Source organism: Lipophrys pholis, assembly GCF_963383615.2.
Source record: "Lipophrys pholis genome assembly, chromosome: 6".
Lineage (NCBI taxonomy): Eukaryota > Metazoa > Chordata > Actinopteri > Blenniiformes > Blenniidae > Lipophrys > Lipophrys pholis.
The window spans coordinates 17,254,794-17,275,595 of record NC_137629.1 but is presented as its reverse complement, the minus strand read 5'-3'; the positions used below and the strand labels follow the sequence as shown (position 1 = coordinate 17,275,595).

The 20,802-nt window shown below is 42.7% G+C and overlaps 1 protein-coding gene across 1 annotated transcript in view; it reads right to left on the bottom strand.

Moving 5' to 3' along the window:
• The window catches only part of aff2 (AF4/FMR2 family, member 2), a gene marked incomplete at its 5' end in the record, with an annotated part of 172,667 nt that overhangs the window by 113,218 nt on the left and 38,647 nt on the right, over positions 1 to 20,802 (bottom strand). Inside the window, one exon of the mRNA XM_080466367.1 lies at positions 4,148 to 4,268. Within this exon, the coding sequence (XP_080322493.1) occupies positions 4,148 to 4,268 (121 nt within the window). The remainder of the gene's footprint in view (positions 1 to 4,147; positions 4,269 to 20,802) is intronic.

Here is a 20,802-nt window from a genome sequence, read left to right as displayed (position 1 = left end):
TTTCAATACTGTATGGAATTAAACTTTTTATCCCTGAGGTCGGTTCAGTACCTGACTGGAAGGCACGAATATAAGGCATATTCACTTTTCTTTGCAAAAGAATAACTCAAAATATCTTTTGTCTTAAAAATAAAGTGAATTTTAAACCAAATCTCAACGACCAGCTGCTAATAACTTTTGTTTCCAGCCTGGAATTTCGTACATTTAGTAAATGTGGGGTTACATGCTGCATCATATTGGCTGTACTATTTGTGTAGAGCAATATTTGTAAGATTGGTTTGGTTTCTCACCGTTGTAATTTTCTGACCTCAGAAACCTGAGACGCAGCCACACCTCCAATTTGAAACTGGAGTGAGCTTCCTGGATTACCAATCTCCTGAAGCCACAGACATGTGGCAGAGCCTCTATGCTCAAAAACAATAACCAAAACGAGATTGCGCCCTCTGCCGTTTGCATTTCCCCGACTTCATTCGTCACACGTTCATATCGATTTTTAACTGTCTCATGTCTCACACCGTTACATCCCTAAACTAAAGTAGACAAACATAAACACACAGGCACATGTACAAGTTGACATATAAATAACATGTAATAATAGGTATAAGTAAACGTTGCTCTGACTACCATTGCCCATTGCTGATATAACGCCATGGCCGCCATATTGGATGAGGACCCATTTCGTCTCCAGTGCATTCACTTTTTTTTTACAAGTTTAGCGACAAACACTACATCTCATTTTAAATCAGGAAGGTTTTGTCTTTTAAAAATGTGGCCATTTACACTTATATTAGCAAAAAGTAGAATTGGGCAGTAAGGAATGAAGTTTGATGTTATTGAATGAAATGAATCTCTTCTTCGGGAGAGAAACTCTCCACTCAGCAGCATGCTGGGAAGGATCTAACAAGCAACAGCACTTCTCTGAATTTATGTCCAGCACCAAAGGTCAACAGCAGTGGAAGACAGTGTGTGTTCCTCATGTTGTCAGGCCGGGACAGGAGCATTTCTTTGTTGGTCACAGACCATATACAAAGATGGATGACGGTACTAAAGACTCACTGAAACACCCCTGATAGGAAATGTCTCACACAATAAGCTAGAGCCACGTGGGAAGGCCATCGTTTCCAACCTGAGGTCCACGACCCTGGAGAGGAAGCATCAGAGATCACGGGGGGTTGTCTGAAGTTTTTCTTTCTCGGTGTCATTATAAGAATTGCTCATGTCAAAGAAAATGTAGAGCTGCTCTTATGTTAGTCGGTGTCCACTCCTGTTTGGCTTTAGTCTAACCTTTGGGAAACTGCGACAAGGGGTCCAAGTCTTTCTTGGGGGTCCATCAAGAAAAGGTCACAAAAATCAAAGCAGCCTCATGCCAAAACATGCAAGATAAATACCCCTCAAACATCACCGTGACACCTACGGTTCCTATTTTGGAGGGAATCTAATTGACTTGTACTTGGCTCTTATGTTGCCCGTATCAACATCCCTTCATGTCATGACTGCAAGGCAAAAATAAATAAATAAATAAATAAATGAAAAATCCACATAAGTAGCTTTAACAATTAGCTCTCTAATCCCATCCTTAAACCAATCGACTGTGATACTTCCCTAATCTGAACTGCAGATGCCGGAGCATAATCCAGGATTGTATAGATATTTCTTAAACCAACTTTCTGTTTGACGTTTGGGGAAATATTCCAACCCAGGAACGGATTTGCTTCACGTCGGCATTAACTGAAATACCCCTGCATCATCTGATAGTAAAGTTCATCTGGGAAAAGCGTGTAGTTTAACACTGTAAAACTGAATATAAATTACTGATAGTTATTTCAAAAGTTATGGAACCAATTCACTAGTCATCGGAAGACAATGAGTCACTTGGTAAAATCATTTGTCAGGTGATTAAACGTTGTACAACCAGCCATAAACAAGGCACGGTGATAAGACATAAACAAGACACAACAAGAGATGACAAAAGATAAGACGGCTTGTAAATCCACATTATCGGGGGGTCCAAATAATTGCTAAAGAAATCTGCAATTGATTCAGAATGCTGCAGCGAGAGTCCTGACAGGAGAGATCACATCACTCCAATATTGCCTTCTCTTTATTGGCTTCCTGTTAAATCTAGAATAGACTTTAAAATTCTTCTTTTAACTTGTACAGCTCTTAACAACCAGGCTTTATTGTGTCTTAAAGAACTGACAGTCCCATATCTCCCCCAGAAGAACACTTTGTCCTCAGAGTTCTCTTACTGGAGGTTCCTAGGTTTTCTGGAAGCAGAATGGGAGGCAGAGCTTTCAGCTTTCAGGCTCCTCTCACGTGGAACCGGATCCCAGGTTCAGTCAGGGAGGCTGAAACAGTCTTTTAAGGCTTCAGGCCACCCTGGATCATTTTCTAGTGAAGCTGCTGTAGGTTTACACTGCTGGAGGACCGACACCCACCATGTGTCACTATTAGATGTCACTGACATTCTGTTTCTCTCCTGTAGTCTGTTCTCTTTGTACTTTCCTGCAACATCTCTACATGAACTTCAAGAACAGGAACTTCATGGTCTGAGGTTTTGCAGCCACTGGATTTATGATTATATGTTTGTTTTTTGCTTTTTGCTCTCTGTCCTATCTTTTCTCTCTCTCCTAATTGAAACCTGAACCGGAGCAGCAGAAAGTCTCCACTGCTGACTCTGGTTCTGCAGGTTTCTTCCTGTTAAATGCAGGTTATGATGCTGCACTGGTAATTGGTGGAGGGGCTACAATCGGTCTGTATGAATCATCACTGTAAGTATATAAATAAATAAATAAATGAAAATGCCACTTTTTCCATTTCCACCGTCTCCTCTGCTTGCTCGTGTGGATTTGTCGGGTTTTTCTCTGTAAAAGTGTCGTAAGTGCTATATAAATGAAATTTAATGGAACTAAACTGAATTGATCGTTGTGTCATATTCCGCTACATTTTGATGGTTTGGTGAGTAGTCTGACACTGTCACTGTGATTCTGTCCCAAGAACACGTCTCAGTTTGTTACAGTACCACAGTTTCTAGGCCAAGATGGCAAATATTACAACTGCCCGTCGTCCGTAAGAGACGGGAAATAAAGGACCTTGCAGCAGCAGCGGCAGTTTCTCGTTTTTTCCCCTTCACACAGATCGGCCCACAGTCGGTCCGGCTCCCTCTGAGCACGCACATCTTGACCTCCCCTCAGCACTGTTAATTAGCTGGAAACAATTAGGTGGAGTGTGGAGGCACCCAGGATTGGATTCATTATCAGAACAACCTTTCATCTGCCTCCGCCGGGCCGGGCCACCAATCTGGCTCCAGGCCTCCGTGTCCTCTGCTTCCAGACACGGCGGCAGCCCGACACAATCTGTCAGGACTCAGAAAGTCCCAAGGTCCGCGCACTCCGAGGTGCAGCCGAGTGCAGGCGGGGGCAAATGAGAGTTAACAACCCAAAATCAATTTGAGACGGAGGGGTAGGACTGTGGACTTCATGCTACAGGACAGAGACGGACAGTGATGGCGTCCAGGGCTCCTCGGATCAGAGCGGATCATCACCTCACGCTCCGGGAGATTCCTCTTTAAGGCCCGGGGGAGAGATGAGAGGAACAAGCAGCTACATCCTCACCTTTATTGCCCACAAAACCAACATTCAGCAGCACAAATTATGTTCAAATAATTGTTGTTTGGCCGTAACAATTCCGTTCAAACGACTGCCTCAACGAGGGGAATTGTTTCCTACCAGTCTAAATCACAGAGGGCCCGCTTTGCGAGGAGAGCGGGGCCTATACGGGCTGATTAGCGGGTCGTAAATTCACTCCATTTGCCGAAATGAAATTCTGTCGTCGAGTATGTCCACTTCCTCTTGTGCAAAGATCAATCAAAACTTAACAGAGAAATATAAAGCTGTCTCCTTGACGGCAATGAGAATCGCAGCTCAGCCAGGCTGTAAAGACGACCGCGTGGAGCTCATTGTTGGCTTCGGCCCCGTCAACACGACGGTTCCAAGAGAAAAAACGGAAACCTTTGTTGCATTTTGGAAACGGACATCATTGTTTTCTGAAACAAAATGGCAAAAAATGCTACGTTTTCACTTGAAATTGTCACGTAAACTGGGGAGTCAAACCTGTTTAGCAAACATGCTCCAGGTATATATCTTACTTTATAAGGTTCTCCAAACAGGTTGAAGCCAGTGGAGAAGAGGTCTTCATCCTGCTGGACCTCCTGGTTCCTCCTCTCCCACTCCCTCCTCTTCAGGGCGCTGCGCTCCGACTCCAGATGACTGCAAACACACAGAATACATCCGCTCATTAGCTTCCTTCTCCCCGTCTTCCACCAACACAGCCGGGCGGCTCTTAATGACTATTTCCAACAAGTCATTTCTGGAGCGGCAGAAACGATTTGCTGGAAAGTTTCCTGCGATGTGATTAGAGTGGTCGGATGGCTGGTAAAGAAAAATGACACGGTGGGTATGAAAATGACTCAAATTCCACAAAAACGAGTGAAGAGAGAGAAAAGCTCAATTCTGGAACATGAATCTCAAAGTGGCAGCAAGAGAAAAGAAGGGTAGAAGTGTGGGTGAAAATACTGCCTTGCACCAAGCTTAATGCCAGTAATGGATGTGATACAGTATACCACCGACCTCACTTTCAACACCATTATCCTGATGATCCTGTGCTCATCAAAGACACCAAATGTGTCCAAAGTGTTTGGACGGAGACTTTGAAAGATGAGGAGCGCTTTCTCTCGCTTTGATTCAGACGGCTGGGTTTTATTTTAACTCTGGACCTTTGAATGAATTCCAGTCGTCTCCAGTTTAAACTCACAAAGGCTGATTGATCTTCAAACTCGTAGGAATTGTTCTTCCCACCCTATCACCGGCACTAGATGCATGTCATCGGAGAGCCTGGTGAAAGCTATCAGACTTGACTTCTGCATCTGCACGAGGCATTTAGATCCAAAAAGAAAACAGGCTCTGTGATCAGACAAGGTCGTACACTTGAAGCACAGTTTCATTCGAGGCGACGCTCTCTATTTGTCTGATCCATCTCTGAGATATGAAGGAACACTTTTTGATCAACAGTTGATCTCAGCATACAGAGTGGGACATTATGGAAACGGCTCGCGAGCCAGGCTCGACCTCACGTGTGATTCTATGGTCATATGCGGCTTGAAGCTTCGTCATATCTTCATTTCTATTTGACCAAATAGAAAGTAGAATATCTTATTGGAGTTTTTTGAGTCTTTTCCTTTCTCCAGTCACAGTGCATGTGCTGAAGCCAGAAGGTACACATCACAGTGCCCTCTAGTGGCAGCATTCATTCTGACAGGAGCAATGAAGAGACACATGGGATGAAGATGAAATTCACAAGGTGAGTTAAGTCATGTAAACAAATATAATAGACTGAGGGAAAGTGTGTGAAGCCAGGGCGGAGCCTGGAAAGATCACCAGTGCAAACACACACACACACTCACATTCACACCCACGAGACGATTTAGAGCCACTGATTGCCCTGAAATGCAAGTTTTTGGACTGTAGTACCCGGAGGAAACTCTTTCATGCACAGGAAGAACATGCAGCCTTCCGGATCCAAACTGACGACATGATTTTTATTTTGTTTACATTGCCGTCATCAGAAAGACAAATATAAACTGTTGTAGTTTGTATTTGTCTGAATGAAAAAAATATATTTTATAAAGTTTATTACCATTTGTGAATTAATTTCAATACATCAAACTTTTCTTTATTTTAATTAAAACCTTGTCTTTTTGAATTTATAAAGCAGGAATGCACAGTGTCTGGAAACGATACGTATTTTGTGTGATGATGACACATTTGTAATTAATTGTACAGATCAACTTATTACAATAAAACAAGGGTATTCTATATATTCTATATATATATATATATATATTGTATATCTTAAAAGAAATAAAAACATATTTACAAGAACATTTCACTTTTCCTTGTGAAGCCCATCTTTAGAGATGATTATGGTCAAAACACGACCACCAATAAATGTATTAAATCTTTTATGGGGCATTCAGTGAAATACAACTTCAAACTCAGAGTAAAACACCATTATGTTCCATTTACACCAGTTTGTGTACAATGCTTAGCTCATGCACAAATCATGATGCAATAGCAATAGAAATAGAAATACAGAAGTTCCCAGATGAAGCGATGCACACGCTCACCGGCATCAGTCAGACGTCACATAGCAACCTCTCTATTTCCAGTGAGGTTGGTATGAGGTGGTGTATGCCATCAGTTTGCTCCCTCATTGATGAGAGCGTTCATCTTTAACACAGGTGGGCTTGAACTGCTGTTTGCAAGACGTGGTTCTGGCTGAACCACTCGAAAGGACGGACACAGTTCTGTCCTGACGCGGCTTCTTTTGGAGGTCATATTAGCTTTGAACGGTCAAACAGTCCCACGAAGCTGCAGAATGAATGATTTGAGGTGAAAATGAGGCTCAGATGACAACAGTGCGAATTCACAGGGTGGTGAGGTTTTCTTTCTACGTCAATGAGCCATAACATTTTGACAGAATAGTGTGTGTGTGTGTGTGTGTGTGTGTGTGTGTGTGTGTGTGTGTGTGTGTGTGTGTGTGTGTGTGTGTGTGTCCATTTTGGTTGTTCAATCCCTTTATCAATCAAGACATGGACTCTACTACACCTCCGGTGGTGTGTTGTGGTATTTACGCCTTGTGCGTGAGTTTGAGAACAAATAAAAGTAATGTATTCCGCTCACTCACAAGAGATAATCAGTGATATTTGCTTCAACATAATGTTAACATAATGCTAACTGCACATTTCTAGCAAAAAAAAAAAGAAAGAAAAGAAAATAACCTTTTACTTGGTGGCAGACTCACCCCTCTACCCTGCACCTCTCTAAACTTTCCCAAAGAACAGACTCCTCCCAGAGAAATCGTCACACTGGCGGCAAAACACGAGTCTCTGAGGCACGAGCGTGCACGAGCGTGCACGAGGCCGCGGCCTGCTGACCCGTGAGAGGGCGTCCTGCTGTAGCACGGCCACTGGTGAGAGATGAGACGGGCCGCCTAATTAGCGATCAACACAATTAAAAGAGACTTTCTCTTCCTCTGTACCAGACCTCGTCTTCAACGTTTAATCCATCAGCAAGATGTGAGTGGGAGGAAGCAAAAGCAAAAAAAAAAACCTGAGGCCCATGGGAGGGAAAAAGATCCAGTTTCAGGGCAACAGACAGTTTCTTTAAAGGGAAGGAAAAATAACTAAATGATGAAAGATGGGGGGGGGGGGGGGGGGGGGGGGCAGGGGGGCAGGGTGGAGGGAGGGGTAAAAAAACGGGAGAGCGCAGGGGGAATTTCACCAACGTGATTGACGGCTGAGGCGTGTGGGCTGCAGCGACGAGCGTACATGCGATCGCCGTGTGCGCCGGGACCGCCGCTTGACGTGTGCATTGTCTGAAAGACACCTGACAGGAGCCGCCGCCGCCGCCGCCGACACAAACACGCGTGTACACGACGTGCGCACGTGTAAAACCGGGCTTCCCGTGTGGCCGATCAATGTCACGCCAACCAGGTCAGACCAGGTAATTAACACATCCAGGAACTATTTCCCCAGCATGCAGCCGCAAATGGCGCCACCTGCCACGCTTGCACGTTAGTTTGAGGCCGGGGCATTTCAGGAAATGGTAGGGTTTTGTTTTTTATAGGTTTTTAACCAGGTGGAGGTCGGAGGGGTCAGTCACACACCCGGCAGGAAGGAGTGACGTGAAAGTGACATAGAGGAGCTGCGTTGAATATTTTGAAAACTGAACAATTTGTGATAAACACAAACACGTATGCAGACGATGTTAACGTCTTAATGAGTTCAGATGTTTCTTTTTTTCTTACTAATAGTGCTCTTTCTCTTCCTCCTAAGTGAAACCAGCTGTGACTGGGCACTGCTCTTGTTAAGGGGTTTTGATTTCTACTGCGTGGCCAGAGGTTGAGATAATAACGTGGAGCAGCAGGGCGGTGATCTGACGTCACGGTAGCAAAACATCTTCAGTATTCTGTACAACTCCTCTGTTAGTCTTTATTCCACATGAAGCCCGAGCTGATGAAACTGCACGACTCTGGTGAACATCACAGTGGGAAGAAGAATAAAAGGCAGTTTTTTAAAAAAGAAATTGAAGGTGGTTTATCATAACTTGTAAAAAAAAAATAAAAAATGCATTAAATGTAATAATCCTCTTCATCTTCATTAGCCTCATGCACCTCGTCTTTTTAAACAATTACACAGATTTTACAGGCTTTTGGATTTCCACTGTTCTAACTGTTGCAGCTGTAAAACTCAATCCAGCTCTTTTTCTTTAAATACGTAGGAATGTGTGTCTTCGTTAAAGTTCTTCTTTGTTGACTCACATTTTGCACAACACGTACATTTCTGCCCCCAACGAATGGAGCTATATAAAATGTGTATATAATGTTTAGGCCTTCTCTTTGTGGTCACTTATTCGATGGTAACGTGCTCAGATGTTGTCTGATGGGGCTTTTAATGGCAGAACCTACAGAAGAACAGGAACTGTACCTCGGGACTGCTTACCTGCCGTAGCACAAAGTATATTTAGATATAACCCGAAGGAAATGAGAGCAGGGAAGAGTTTTCATTCGTTAAATTCTCATAATTTAAAATGTAAAAGTGAGTAAGGAAAACCAAGGGAAGTAGGATTTTACTTCCGTTCTTGAGCTGGAGGAGGTGAGCAGCGCTACCAGCACTTCCCAACCCGAAGTTTATATACTTAGCATCAACAATACATGGAAACCCAGTTTTAACTCCCGGAGGAGGTGTTTTCGCGAGCTAGTATATAGGAGCATTACAGCAAAATAAACTTTGTATTAACTGAGCCTCACTCTTTATCTCAGGACTGCTGGTGAGGAACTGTTAGGCACTAACGGCCTCTTTCCACGGGTACCGACTCGACTCAATTTTTAGGCTTTCCAATTACGTGTCAGTACCTGATACCAGGTACTTCTTTTTAGTACCAACTCTACCGCGGTACCAAGCGAGCTCAGTCAAGCGGAAGATGTGATGTCGGCAGACGGCAGGCCACTGATTGGCCGGGGCGAGACGTCACCAGATGAGTAAGGAGAGCGGCTCGTTCATAAGAGTTAACGCCGACACGTTTCAAACCAAATCACAAGAAGAACGATCACCGACAGAGGTGGACGCACAGAAATCAAGTCCGAGGAGCAGCAGACAAAAATATTTTGTAAAGTTTATTAAAAATCTTTTAGAAGGTCTTCCAGCTGATGGTTGTTCCAGGCTGCTAGAACTCGACCAGTGCTAGAACCGTGTCATGGAAGAGCTCCATACGTTGGCTCCATTCAGGACCAGCTTAGACCACTTCTAGTATGTAAAGCAAGTTATTTTAGTCACTGGGTTGTTATGAAGTGAGAAACAGATGCATTTCATTATTTTCTGTATGTTGATGGAGTTCCTGTGTTTCAGATTAAAACTGATTGGTTTACACATGATACCGTGGTAGATGGGTCATCAATGATATTGTTCGCCCGCAACGAACTTTCACACTTTTGATTTGACATCTTAAAAATGTGCTCTCCAGACGACAACAGCAGCAGGTACTCCAGTTCTCACAGTCCAGAAACATCATGGTTTGATGTTAATTGATGTTTCGAATGTCTTCAGGTCACTCTTATGGATCCAACCCACCTTATTCTACCTTCATAGATCAAACTGAGTCTTCAAAGATTCTTTTTTTTTTTTTTTTTTAAAGAAAAGCCAAACGTTAGTCTAGAATTGGAGGTGTGGATATTAAACTTTTTCTTGATATACAGTTTCATCTCCTGTCTTTTTGGAATTTTACAGAATAGAAGGAAAATGAGCAATGAGAAATGGCCACTTTTTACACTCTTAAGCAAATCACCTGAAGAAAGCAGTTTTTTATTAACATATAGACACGGGTGCATTTCTTATACTCAAACCATAGTGAAATATACCATTTAAAATTGCACATAATAATCAAATTTTATGGATTTTTAAGTTACTCATAACAACTACGAAATCAATAAGCTCTTATTGGATTTTGTGTGTGCGTGTGTGTGTGTGTGTGTAGAAGTGAAGACTGATATGTCTGTTTCCTAAAAGAATGAGGTGAATAAAGAAAGGTGTTTGAAGGATGAGCAGATTGATCCGAACTGGATCGGTGGAGATTAATCGTGCGGGTGATATCAGCAGTGCTCATACTGTCCATGTTGATATTTTCTGTGAATGGAAATGTAGTGACGGCAGCTTTCTTTCCCTCTGTGTGTGTGTGTGTGTGTGTGTGTGTGTGTGTGTGTGTGTGTGTGTGTGTGTGTGTGTGTGTGTGTCCTGAAGTAATGCTGATAGTCAGAGTAAGCTCTGGGAATTTAATCTCAGCAGAGCTATGCTGTGCTCCCCTGATAACTAAGCATGTGCGCACACACACACACACACACACACACACACACACACACACACACACACACACACACACACACACACACACACACACACACACACACACACACACACACACACACACACACACACACACACACACACACACACACACACACACACGCGGCGCACACGCACACGCACACACACACACACAGAGAGAGAGAGAGAGAGCCTCGTCAGCCTCTCATTCACTTTCCCTGCACAGAGTTTCGACAGACTCCCTCCCTCAGCAGTTTACCACTGTGCCCGTTAGCAAGGCGTTGAACCTGCAACCCTGCGCACTCTGGCTGAAGGCGGACCGCAGAGTTCCTTCCTTGATGAAAGGAGGTTAATCACGGGTCCGACCTCGACGAAAAGCGGCTTCTAGAATTTATGGGAGAAGAAGTGAAGCTGACAGGTTTGTTATTACACCACAATTTATCTGTTCCAAAGCCAAACCGTGCATGGAACAAAGCCCGAGCCGTGTTATTTGCTTTTATTTATTGTATTGACTCATAACAAATGGCGTGGAACCTTTCCATTTGAAGCCAGTAAAAGCCGAGCTGTGTTTCTAGCGTGCCGCGCGGCAGCCAGATGCTGAGGCCGGTCAGTTTGTCTGAGGCGAACGCGAGCCGACGTCTCCGCGTTGGAGCGTTGGAAGGGGGGGGTGAGGCCCCGGTCTGCGTTTGCCATCAAGAGACTTTCTGGAGCGGCTTCATTGAAAATCAACCGGAGCCTGACTTTGTGGACTCATGCTGCATTTGTGTCTTCTGGGAATAACTGTCAGAGCGGTTCAAGGCAACCGTTTGGAAATATATTCCAACTCATTTGAAAGCCTTCAAGACATTTGGAGCAAAGCTCCCGGTGCATTTTAGTCATTTGCCATCAGCTTCCCCCCCTGCACTGGGTTCTGTGCAGATGTTACTGTGACATTTGCACTTGGAGTTTAAATCAAATCCGTCCTTGTCCAGATGAAACACATGGGTCTCGACGTCAAGCGAACGCTTCAGTTTTTTGTTTGCTTTGATTGAAATGAGTGATTTAAACATGATTGGGTATGCAGTTTAGCTCAAATCAGAAACTAATTACATTGATTTCAATCGGACATTACTGAATATTGCCGTAAGCGTACAGCAGCTTACATGTGGGTCAGGCTCACCAATAAGACGTTTGCTCACGGTAATTGTGCAGGAATTCACTTGGCCTTGAAGTGTCTGGAAGCATATTTTGTCAGTGTTGGCTCAGCTGTTTCTACACGGTGTCCTTTTTCTTCTTGTTGAAGACAAGTCAGGTTGCAGACAGCAAAGTTTGGATTATGATTTCCTGACCAGTCTAATAACTGCTGCTGTGTTTTGTATGCAAATAGAGAACAGCACGATATACAGTAACCATTCACGCTCCTATAAGAGGCCTTTTTTTTTTCTTTTTTTTTTTATTGTACACACCGACTCAGTAGCTCACGTATGTAAAAAAAAAAAAAAAAAAAAAAAAGTTTCACTCTGGAGTACTCCATTGTTATTGTTGCGTTTTCGCGCAACTGCAGTGTGCGTGCGCAGTACTCCGTATCTCAGAAAGCTACGTTCTCCCCATTTACATGGAAACGGAGGTCTTTCGTGGCCATTTCGTGTCAATAAAAAGCAAAGAAAACCCCAATGAAATGTAATATTCTTACTCAGTAAAACATTGTGTAAACAAGACATATAAACGCTGGCTCTGACCACCACCAGCTTGACGCAGTGGCTTCCAGCCTGGGGTCTAGGATCCTCATGAATCGGTCACAACAGGGGTCTGCTTGGAGGTTCACAGATTGTACTGAGAGAAAACCACAATGAGGGACCTACTGATAATTTAGAAGGTTGACTTGTTCCTAATTACATTCAGTTGAACAGGTTTGTGTTACGATGAAACAAGAGCTAAAATTCCCCTTTAACCAAGACACCTTGTGGTTAAACGCTCTAGAAACACTGTTTTCTTTACTAATCGTACCCTGCTAACATTGATGCTGACATTTTGTTCAGACTACATACAAATGTCCTATTTATTGTTTTAAGATCCATGTCAGTCAGAGTAATTCAATATATCAATCTCATATTATTTACTGCAAATTCAGCGATATTAAGATAGAATCTTTTTTCCTATCGTTATTACAATACTCAGCATTATCACACGTTCCTCTCATGTGAATGTTTAGCTCTGTCAATTGAATTCAAAACCAACAGAGGATATTGAAGTTCCTCTTTTCTGCTGTGTTCTGAAAGTGTAAACCCCTCCATCACCGGAGACAAAGGATCTTTGTTCACCAAAGTGTCAAATGCTGATGAGAAACCGTGTTTCTGTTTCGGTTCAAAGTTGAACCCGAGCTTTTCATGAGCGGCACCTCCGCCTGTGCTCAAGTTATTACAACAGCTCCCTTTAAAAGACATCATCTGATTAATCTATTGCTTCTAGGAATGAAAACGATAATTATACCTTTAGCTGGAGTGGTGATATAAAAAGCCCTTCATATTTTCATTCTCTTTTATTTAAACTGCATTTAACCAGGCAGGCTCAATTAGGAGTAAACCCTCGAATGTGTGTGTGTGTGTGTGTGTGTGTGTGTGTGTGTGTGTGTGTGTGTGTGTGTGTGTGTGTGTGTGTGTGGGGATGAGGGGGTAGAAAACGTGTTTTTTTTTGGAATGACAGGGAGAAGTGAGGGGGATAATGAGTGGAGGAGGAAGAGGAGGAGAGGGGGAAGGAGAGAGGAATAGCTGTCAGGCAGCAGACAAAAGCTTTGTTTGAAGTGTCAGTTCAACGGCGCATTTGTGTGTGTGTGTGTGTGTGTGTGTGTGTGTGTGTGTGTGTGTTCATTCAGACGGCATTACACATCAGAGAAATATCAGCAGCCATTCCTGGATAGACAGAAGGAGAAGAATGAGACGATCCAGAAAGCCACCAATGAGGAAAATATACGTTTTTAGGTTCCTGTAGGTGGAAGCCGAAGAGAATCGGAAAATCACGGCGTTTTGTGTGTTTGTGTGTGTGTTTGACACGAGAGCAGGTATTATAATAAGACGCAGCCTTCAAGCACATTGCTCCCTTCCAGCGCTGTTTTCATGCACATCACACAGGCCTGTGTATTTGACACTGATGGATAGATAATAGACGGAGAGCAGGAACAACACAGGACTCAGCTGCTTTGTGAGGTTGTTGTTTTTTTTCTTCCTCCCAGTGTGTGCATAAAGCCACTCAAATGTATAGAAATCACAGGATATGCAAAGAAGTTCTCCCATTTACTCATGTACACAGTCTCTCTGTGTTTATATCCTTGTCTTTTGTTTGCTCTTTATCTCAAATCGGGTTTTGAAATCAATTGTTTGATGGAACAAAAGCTAAACATTTGGATAACAGAAAAAAATACATTAAAAAAACTGCGCCCAGAATTGATCGCAAATCTTTACATTTCAAATCACCAATAACCATTTACAGTGTTTGCAGTTAAACATGTGGCCTTGTAATTGATTTACACTCATTTCTTCCGAGTTATTAAGTCAACACGCGGCCGTTTGAAGGCTGTTCAGCCGGCGCATATGTTTAGCTCCGGACAATATTTGTACAGTCGGCCAGTGCCGAGTGGAAATACAGTCAAACAAGCAAAGTCAGAGGCGTGATTTCTAATTTCATTTAACATGTTGGTAAATGTTGCCGAGTCATACGAAGGGAGACATGAACGGTCTGAAGCATAGTTCATGGTTTACGTTTTTCTCTAAATTTGGATTTATTTGTTAGATCCACGCATCCGCCCTTTAGCCCGTCTGTAGTGGCTCCAAGAAACTGAAACTGCTGAAAAATGCTAAATTACTCAAATGAAGTGGTTACATCCCCACAGACAGGTTAGTTTTAAACCTACTGATGATGTGTTGTTGCAGTAGTAAAACTGGTAAAACATCTCAAAAATAAACGGCAAAAGAGATAAAATGTCAAACTTTGTCAGTTGTCATTATGAGACTTCATAAATGCAGCCTATGATAGTTTTTGAATGTGTAGCACAACAACCTAATCAGCTGCATTAACCACATGTTTAAAGTCAAATATGTTTGGAGGGTCGATTCATTTTATTTAGAGGAAATTGGCCAAAGTGTCTCTTTTGGTCATAATTACTGACCCTTACAATGAAGCCACATTCATCCAGAGTTGAGTGTCCTTGGCAGCAGTTGTCCCTTCGTTCCAGGTAGGTTCAGGTGATCACACAGTGATTCAAGGGTTTCTTTCTGTTTCTGCTGAATAGATCCACCATCTAACATTAATTCAATTGTAAAATGCGTGGCCTTCAATGGTCTTGTTTCTGTGCTGGATACGAGAGTTGCTGAGTCAGTTTCATATTCTGATTTCAGCAGGCACTTGAAAGAAAGAAGAGACTCTACAATGACAGCTCTATTCTTATATTTCATGGTGGGTTGGGTGAGCAGTAGTGAGATGCAGCAATGTTTTCATGAGTCTTCCCCTCAGTTTGTATCGCGTACGAGAATAAGTGTGGGATGACGTAATCCACAGCTACTGCCACATGTCCCTCCATCCATTCGTCTTTTATATGATCCAATGAAGGACTGGAGACGATCCCTGCCGACATCAGGTAAAAGGGTTGGCGCGCCGATATAAGGCGCGAAACGTCTTCCAAGACATATGAAAGGTCAACATGATACAAGTCCAGTCGACCTGATTCGATTGCTTTGACAACACATGTCATCCGCTAATGGCCGGCTGGGTTATGGCTCTGAAGTCTTTTAGCTTTCCTTTGTCTCAAGGCTTCTACAGACTGACTGATTATATGTGGAGTTCATGAACTCACATGCAACCACATGTCTCACTGCACTGAATCAGAGGGAACGTCTATGGAAATATGGCGAGAACGGCAGTGCTCATATCATCATGTCAATGGATGCAAGTGCTGAACAAGGCTTCTCCTACACGACTGCCCCCTTTTTCTGGATTTCAAACATTCTTTTTTGCATTTTGACTTTGTATCTGACTTTTGCTTGATTGTTCAGTTTGATATTATGGTTGGCCGCTGCACTGACCGAGTCGTTCACTATTCGGTCTGGCTGGTGTGTTTGGGAGGGACTTCAATATATAGCGCAATTCCTTCAGAACCTAATGATGCATCGACATCCTCATGGGAAAAAGTATAAATGCGTCGTCCATCTTTATCTGTCCTCTTTAAAGGATGTGAGCATCTGGGGTCTCTCTGGGGATTCCCATCATTTGCCAACTTCACAAAACTTAATAGATCATTGGCTTTACCGATGTGTGGAACAATGTCCTTTGAGTTATATTTAAACTAGATATCCATTGTAATGACACTTTAAATACTGTAACACTTAAATGCAGTTTTTTGTGCTTGTTGCACAAGGTGAGATATTTCCGTCAGATAGTTTGGTGTGATGGGACGCACCGTTTTTCCTCGGCGGAGCTTTGTCATACCTGCTCTGGAGGTGCAGACACAAAAGAAGATTGATGGAGGGCAGACGGGAGCGGGACACACGGTGAACACATCCAGGCGTTGACCTCCCTCCCCCTGCCTTGGAAGAGGCCGTCCTCTCCTGCCCCCGGAGGCCGGCCGGCTGACACGGGAGGGCCGACCGTTAAAGCCCCTCACCTGGACCTTCCAGGCTGTAAAAGCTGCTCTTATGCTCACTCCGTCTCGCTCTCCTCATTCGCAGGGAATCAATCTTCTTTTGTGTTTCAACAACTCTCCAGCACACACTCCCCGGTACACTGCTGATGTAGCTCATTTCCACTCTGCATTGTTGTCTGGCTGGTTTAGATTCTTTGTGGAATCTTTAACTTACTTCGAGAGGGGACAGATGCTTTTGAGGTGGGACACACGTTAAAATAATGAATACATGTCACTCATCTTAAAAGGATGACAACATTGGGAAATCTAAAAAAAAAACAAAGATACTCCATTTGTCCTTCAGTACCATCCATCTACTGTACCGCTTTATCCAACTTACAAGGGGCCGACTCCAGCTAACAATGATTGAAAGCAAGTTCCACCTTGAACGGATGAACAGTCCATCACAGCACAAACACAACGTGAAAAACAGACAATCACACACTCTCACTTTCACACCTCGATGCAATTCAGGTTCATCAAATAGGCCAAAACACATGTGAAGTGAGTGCAGCGTCCCAAACGACCAGGGCTGGGCAGGTACTGGCCTCAGGACAAACTAGGACATTTAAAAAAAACATAATTCTCTGCAAATATTGGCTGGAATTGGTTCTCCTCTGTAAATGAGCCTTTAGGAATCCACGTCTTGATCAATAATATTTTGGCCAATAAGGGACTATCCAACTGTCAAAAGACGTATTCTGTGGGTGTACCAAACTGATTACTTTCAGACGTAATGACAGAAAAACACAAATGATTGAATCATTCTAAACGATCGAAGGTTTGATTTTTTTTTACCAGTTGTGGTGCTCTGAAGCAAAGCCTCTTTGGATTTTAGAGGTGGTAGTTTTATCGTTTGCCACAGACTCCCTGATCAGCATTAAATAACACCTGAAAGCCCAGAAAAAGGCTGCAGTGAAACCTTCAGAAAACCTGCGACTTATGTTCTTTCTTAGAAGGTTTTCCATGAATCTTAGGTCACGTGAGGACAGAGACTCTCAGCAAGGATCTTCTGTGGTGAGAAAGTGTCCAACTCAATGTCTGCAATGTCTCACACTGAATTTTGCATGCCATTGTCTGTGTACTCCGATTGTTGGAAGTTTATTGCGTACTGTTCTCTGTGTGCGTGTGTGTGGTTTCAATCCACAAACAACAGCCCCCACTAGGGGCCCAACATGAAAACTACATTGATTCAGTGTTCCTGTGTAAACGGACATTGTTTTGAAAACTTTTCTGAAATGAAAAAAATTGTGTTTTCAACTTGAAACGTTCTTGAGACTGCAGGATTTTCCCAGCTTCTATTAGTGTAAGCAGAAGAAAATGAAGCATTGAAGCACCTTTCCTTTTAACTCACCTTTAGTTATCGACTCAAAATATTTGCGTTCAACACAATCGCTCCACCTCAGGGTGAGATGGTGGCGCGTCTCCACACTCGACCACACGCCGAGGCTTTCCTGAGCCACGTTGAATAACGAGAGCAGTTGGCAGAGTTTCAGAGGCGAGTCCAGGGTTCAAAGAAGGTTGCGAGTCCTAATTATTACGACAGCGAGTTGAATGGAGAGCAATTTAAGGCGGGTTCTTCAAAAACCTCGCTCACACCTGAGTGTCTCGAGTGTTGCATTAACCATTTCTTCAGTCACTACGACGATACAGGGGAAGAAGAAAACAACTAAAAAAAACACACACCCAATAACTGAAAGTGTGTGTGCTGCAGTATTAAATTATGTGCCTTCATTATTGTAGGTACTCTAACATAATGGCTTCTGGAGCCCTGTGAAACAAAAGATTAAACAGCCAGAGTGTGTGTGTGTGTGTGTGTGTGTGTGTGTGTGTGTGTGTGTGTGTGATACAATGAAAACAGGCCACTTGGGCACATTTCTGGGAGCAAACAGTCATCGTGGGAGCACACACACACACACACACACACACACACACACACACACACACACACACACACACACACACACACACACACACACACACACACACACACACACACACACACACACACACACACACACACACACACACACACACACACACACACACACACACACACACACGGACTGAGCGTCTGAACTCCATCAGATTTTTGACCATGTCTCGAATCAAGCAGCTTTGTTTTATCCGTGTGTGTACCAGAGATTTTTCTCACAGTTTTCTGCCGTTGGAGGTGTTATTTTTAATTAATAAGTGGTAAATATGAAGAAAAAAAAGAAAGAAAGAAAGTTTGATACTCTCTGGATTTCGGTTTCATTTCGCTCCAATCAGCGAGGATGACCCGTTCCTCTCTCAGAACAGCATTGTCAAAGATGTGTGATAATTCACAGCCGAGCTGTGAAGATTCAGGCTGTGTGCATTAATAATGGAGCCCGGCTTCCTTCTTGTTAATCAGGTGCAGCTCTGCGATTAACTGGGAGCGAGGATTGACTGGCTTTCTGGGCAGAGAGAGGTGTTTTTAAAACACATTTTACAGCTGGGTTGCTGATTTATAACACAGCCGTCTGAATGTGTTTGTAACGGAGATGAGAGCTCACATTATCACGTTTACTAATTAAAACATGCTTTCATTTTCCCCGCTGATATCTCTGGTGTGTGTGCTTTACCAGGTACACAGACCGTGGATCTGAGCCGAGTGTACCTGTGAGACCATCTATTTGTCCTTGAAAGCTTAAGTGAGGTTGTTTGGTTTCACAGCGTCTGCACTCGGCGGCGCCGTCATGAAACACCTCTGCAGAGGTATCCTACACAACCATCTGTACATTTCACTCTCTTACGTGCATTAAAAGGCCAGCGCAGCTCTGCTGATTGCTCCACTTTTTGAATCCAGACCTCGAGAGACCGTACTGAAATTACCGGTGACAACAGTATTAGCTGAACATGTGATATTGTCGAGTTTTGCGATAATTATAGTGACATTAGATAAAACTTTATCCACCCCACGTGGGTACATTCACTGATCACAGCTTCTCCACATTGCACAAAAGATATAAAGGATATATTTTTAAATATTCCAATATTTAACATGAAACATCTTAAATATATTAAATTATGAATTGTTGACAAAATATATTATACACTATGGATTTAGTATAAAAACACATTAGTATTTCAACATTCAGTAAACAAACAATATATACTAGAATGTTGCAATGTCCAGTCACTTGTTTATATTAATTAAATACATTAATTGAATTATTAACTAGTTATATTAAGTTAATATCTAATTTATAATAACATGATAAATGATTCTATATTTTATGTCTGCAGTATATACATTATAGGTATGTTTATCAAGATTGTAAATAGAAAATGGTTATACACAAATACAATTCTTTTAAATTTTGTGGCTTTTTTACACAACGTTTCAAGTGAAAATACATCATTTTTGCATTTTCGTTGAAGAAAAGTTATTTGTTTACATGGAAATGTGTTGAAACTGACGTCTGTTCAAATGAAAACTGGCAGAAACACTGAAAGCGATGCACACACGAGTTGGTGGCGTTCGAAGAGTGGTTTTTGGATAGACGACCAAGTTGGACTATAAAACTACAAAGTCCCGGGAGAATATGGACTGGAAGTCATGACACTCTGGAGGTTTTTATTGTCCACCTACACATAAATGTGCAGAGCTATTTAGTATGGCTGTAGTGAGCATGCGCAATAGTAGCATTTTCAAAAAGTTGCATTTTCCCCTGTTTACATGGAGACAGAGTTGTAGCATTTTCAAAAGGTTCCACTTTGGGAGCTTTTTTTTTTTTTTTTTTTTTAAATCAAAAAGTGGCTCCAAAAATCACTGTTGTGTGAACAGACACTAAAAATCCAACAAAAGTTTTTTGTTTTCACTTGAAAACAGTGAAAATGGGGCCAATATATCAGCATTTTAGTGGACATACCCCCGCTAGGTAAAAGCAAAGAATTCTGGGAAATTAGGACCTTTACATATTTCTCTCCCTCATGGGCAAAAAACCTCAAACGTAATGATGTTTAGCTACTTTGAACTCGGGAAAACTGCCACGCATATTGACTATTTTGAAAAATAGCAATTGCAGGTGAATATTTCAAAATGTGAGCCGCCTCATTACGTACGCTTTGTGAACTTACAGTATCATGAAACTAACGAAGCATCGACTGCATGCCTTTACACCGACTTCCTCACAGAGTCACGATGAACTGTGATTACACCCAGCGCTGCTGGTGTTTTGACCGCTTCCCATCATCACATTTCAACATTTCTTCCAGCTCTGCCTTTGATGTGTAATGCCAGAGTCTGCCTGAAGGGTGTTTTCATGTGGCGGCGAGCCCGGTGACTCCAGAAGTGGGGCATTAAAAAGAAGAGAAGAAAACCCAACATGATGCGAGTCACTCGGGAGGGGAGCAGGGAGGCGCGACACGAGTGGCAACAACGTTGACGTCGTCCAAACATCAAAAGGGGCAATTATTTCCAGGAAGAAATGCAAAGAAGAGCATGGAGAAATACCACTGGCAGCTTCTCGAGAAAGCAGAAGTGATAGCTCCCTGGTTGGCCAGATCAATGATAAGAGCCTCATTTCTCTTCTGATTTTCACCTGATAATGAGGGGTTAATAATTTAACACACACTTAAAAAGCCCCCCCCCCCCCCTCCTCAGACACACACACACATCCATAGTTAATCTGCAGACTATTAGCTGATGAGAAAGAATTAGCGTTTGCTAAATTAGTTAATTAGATAA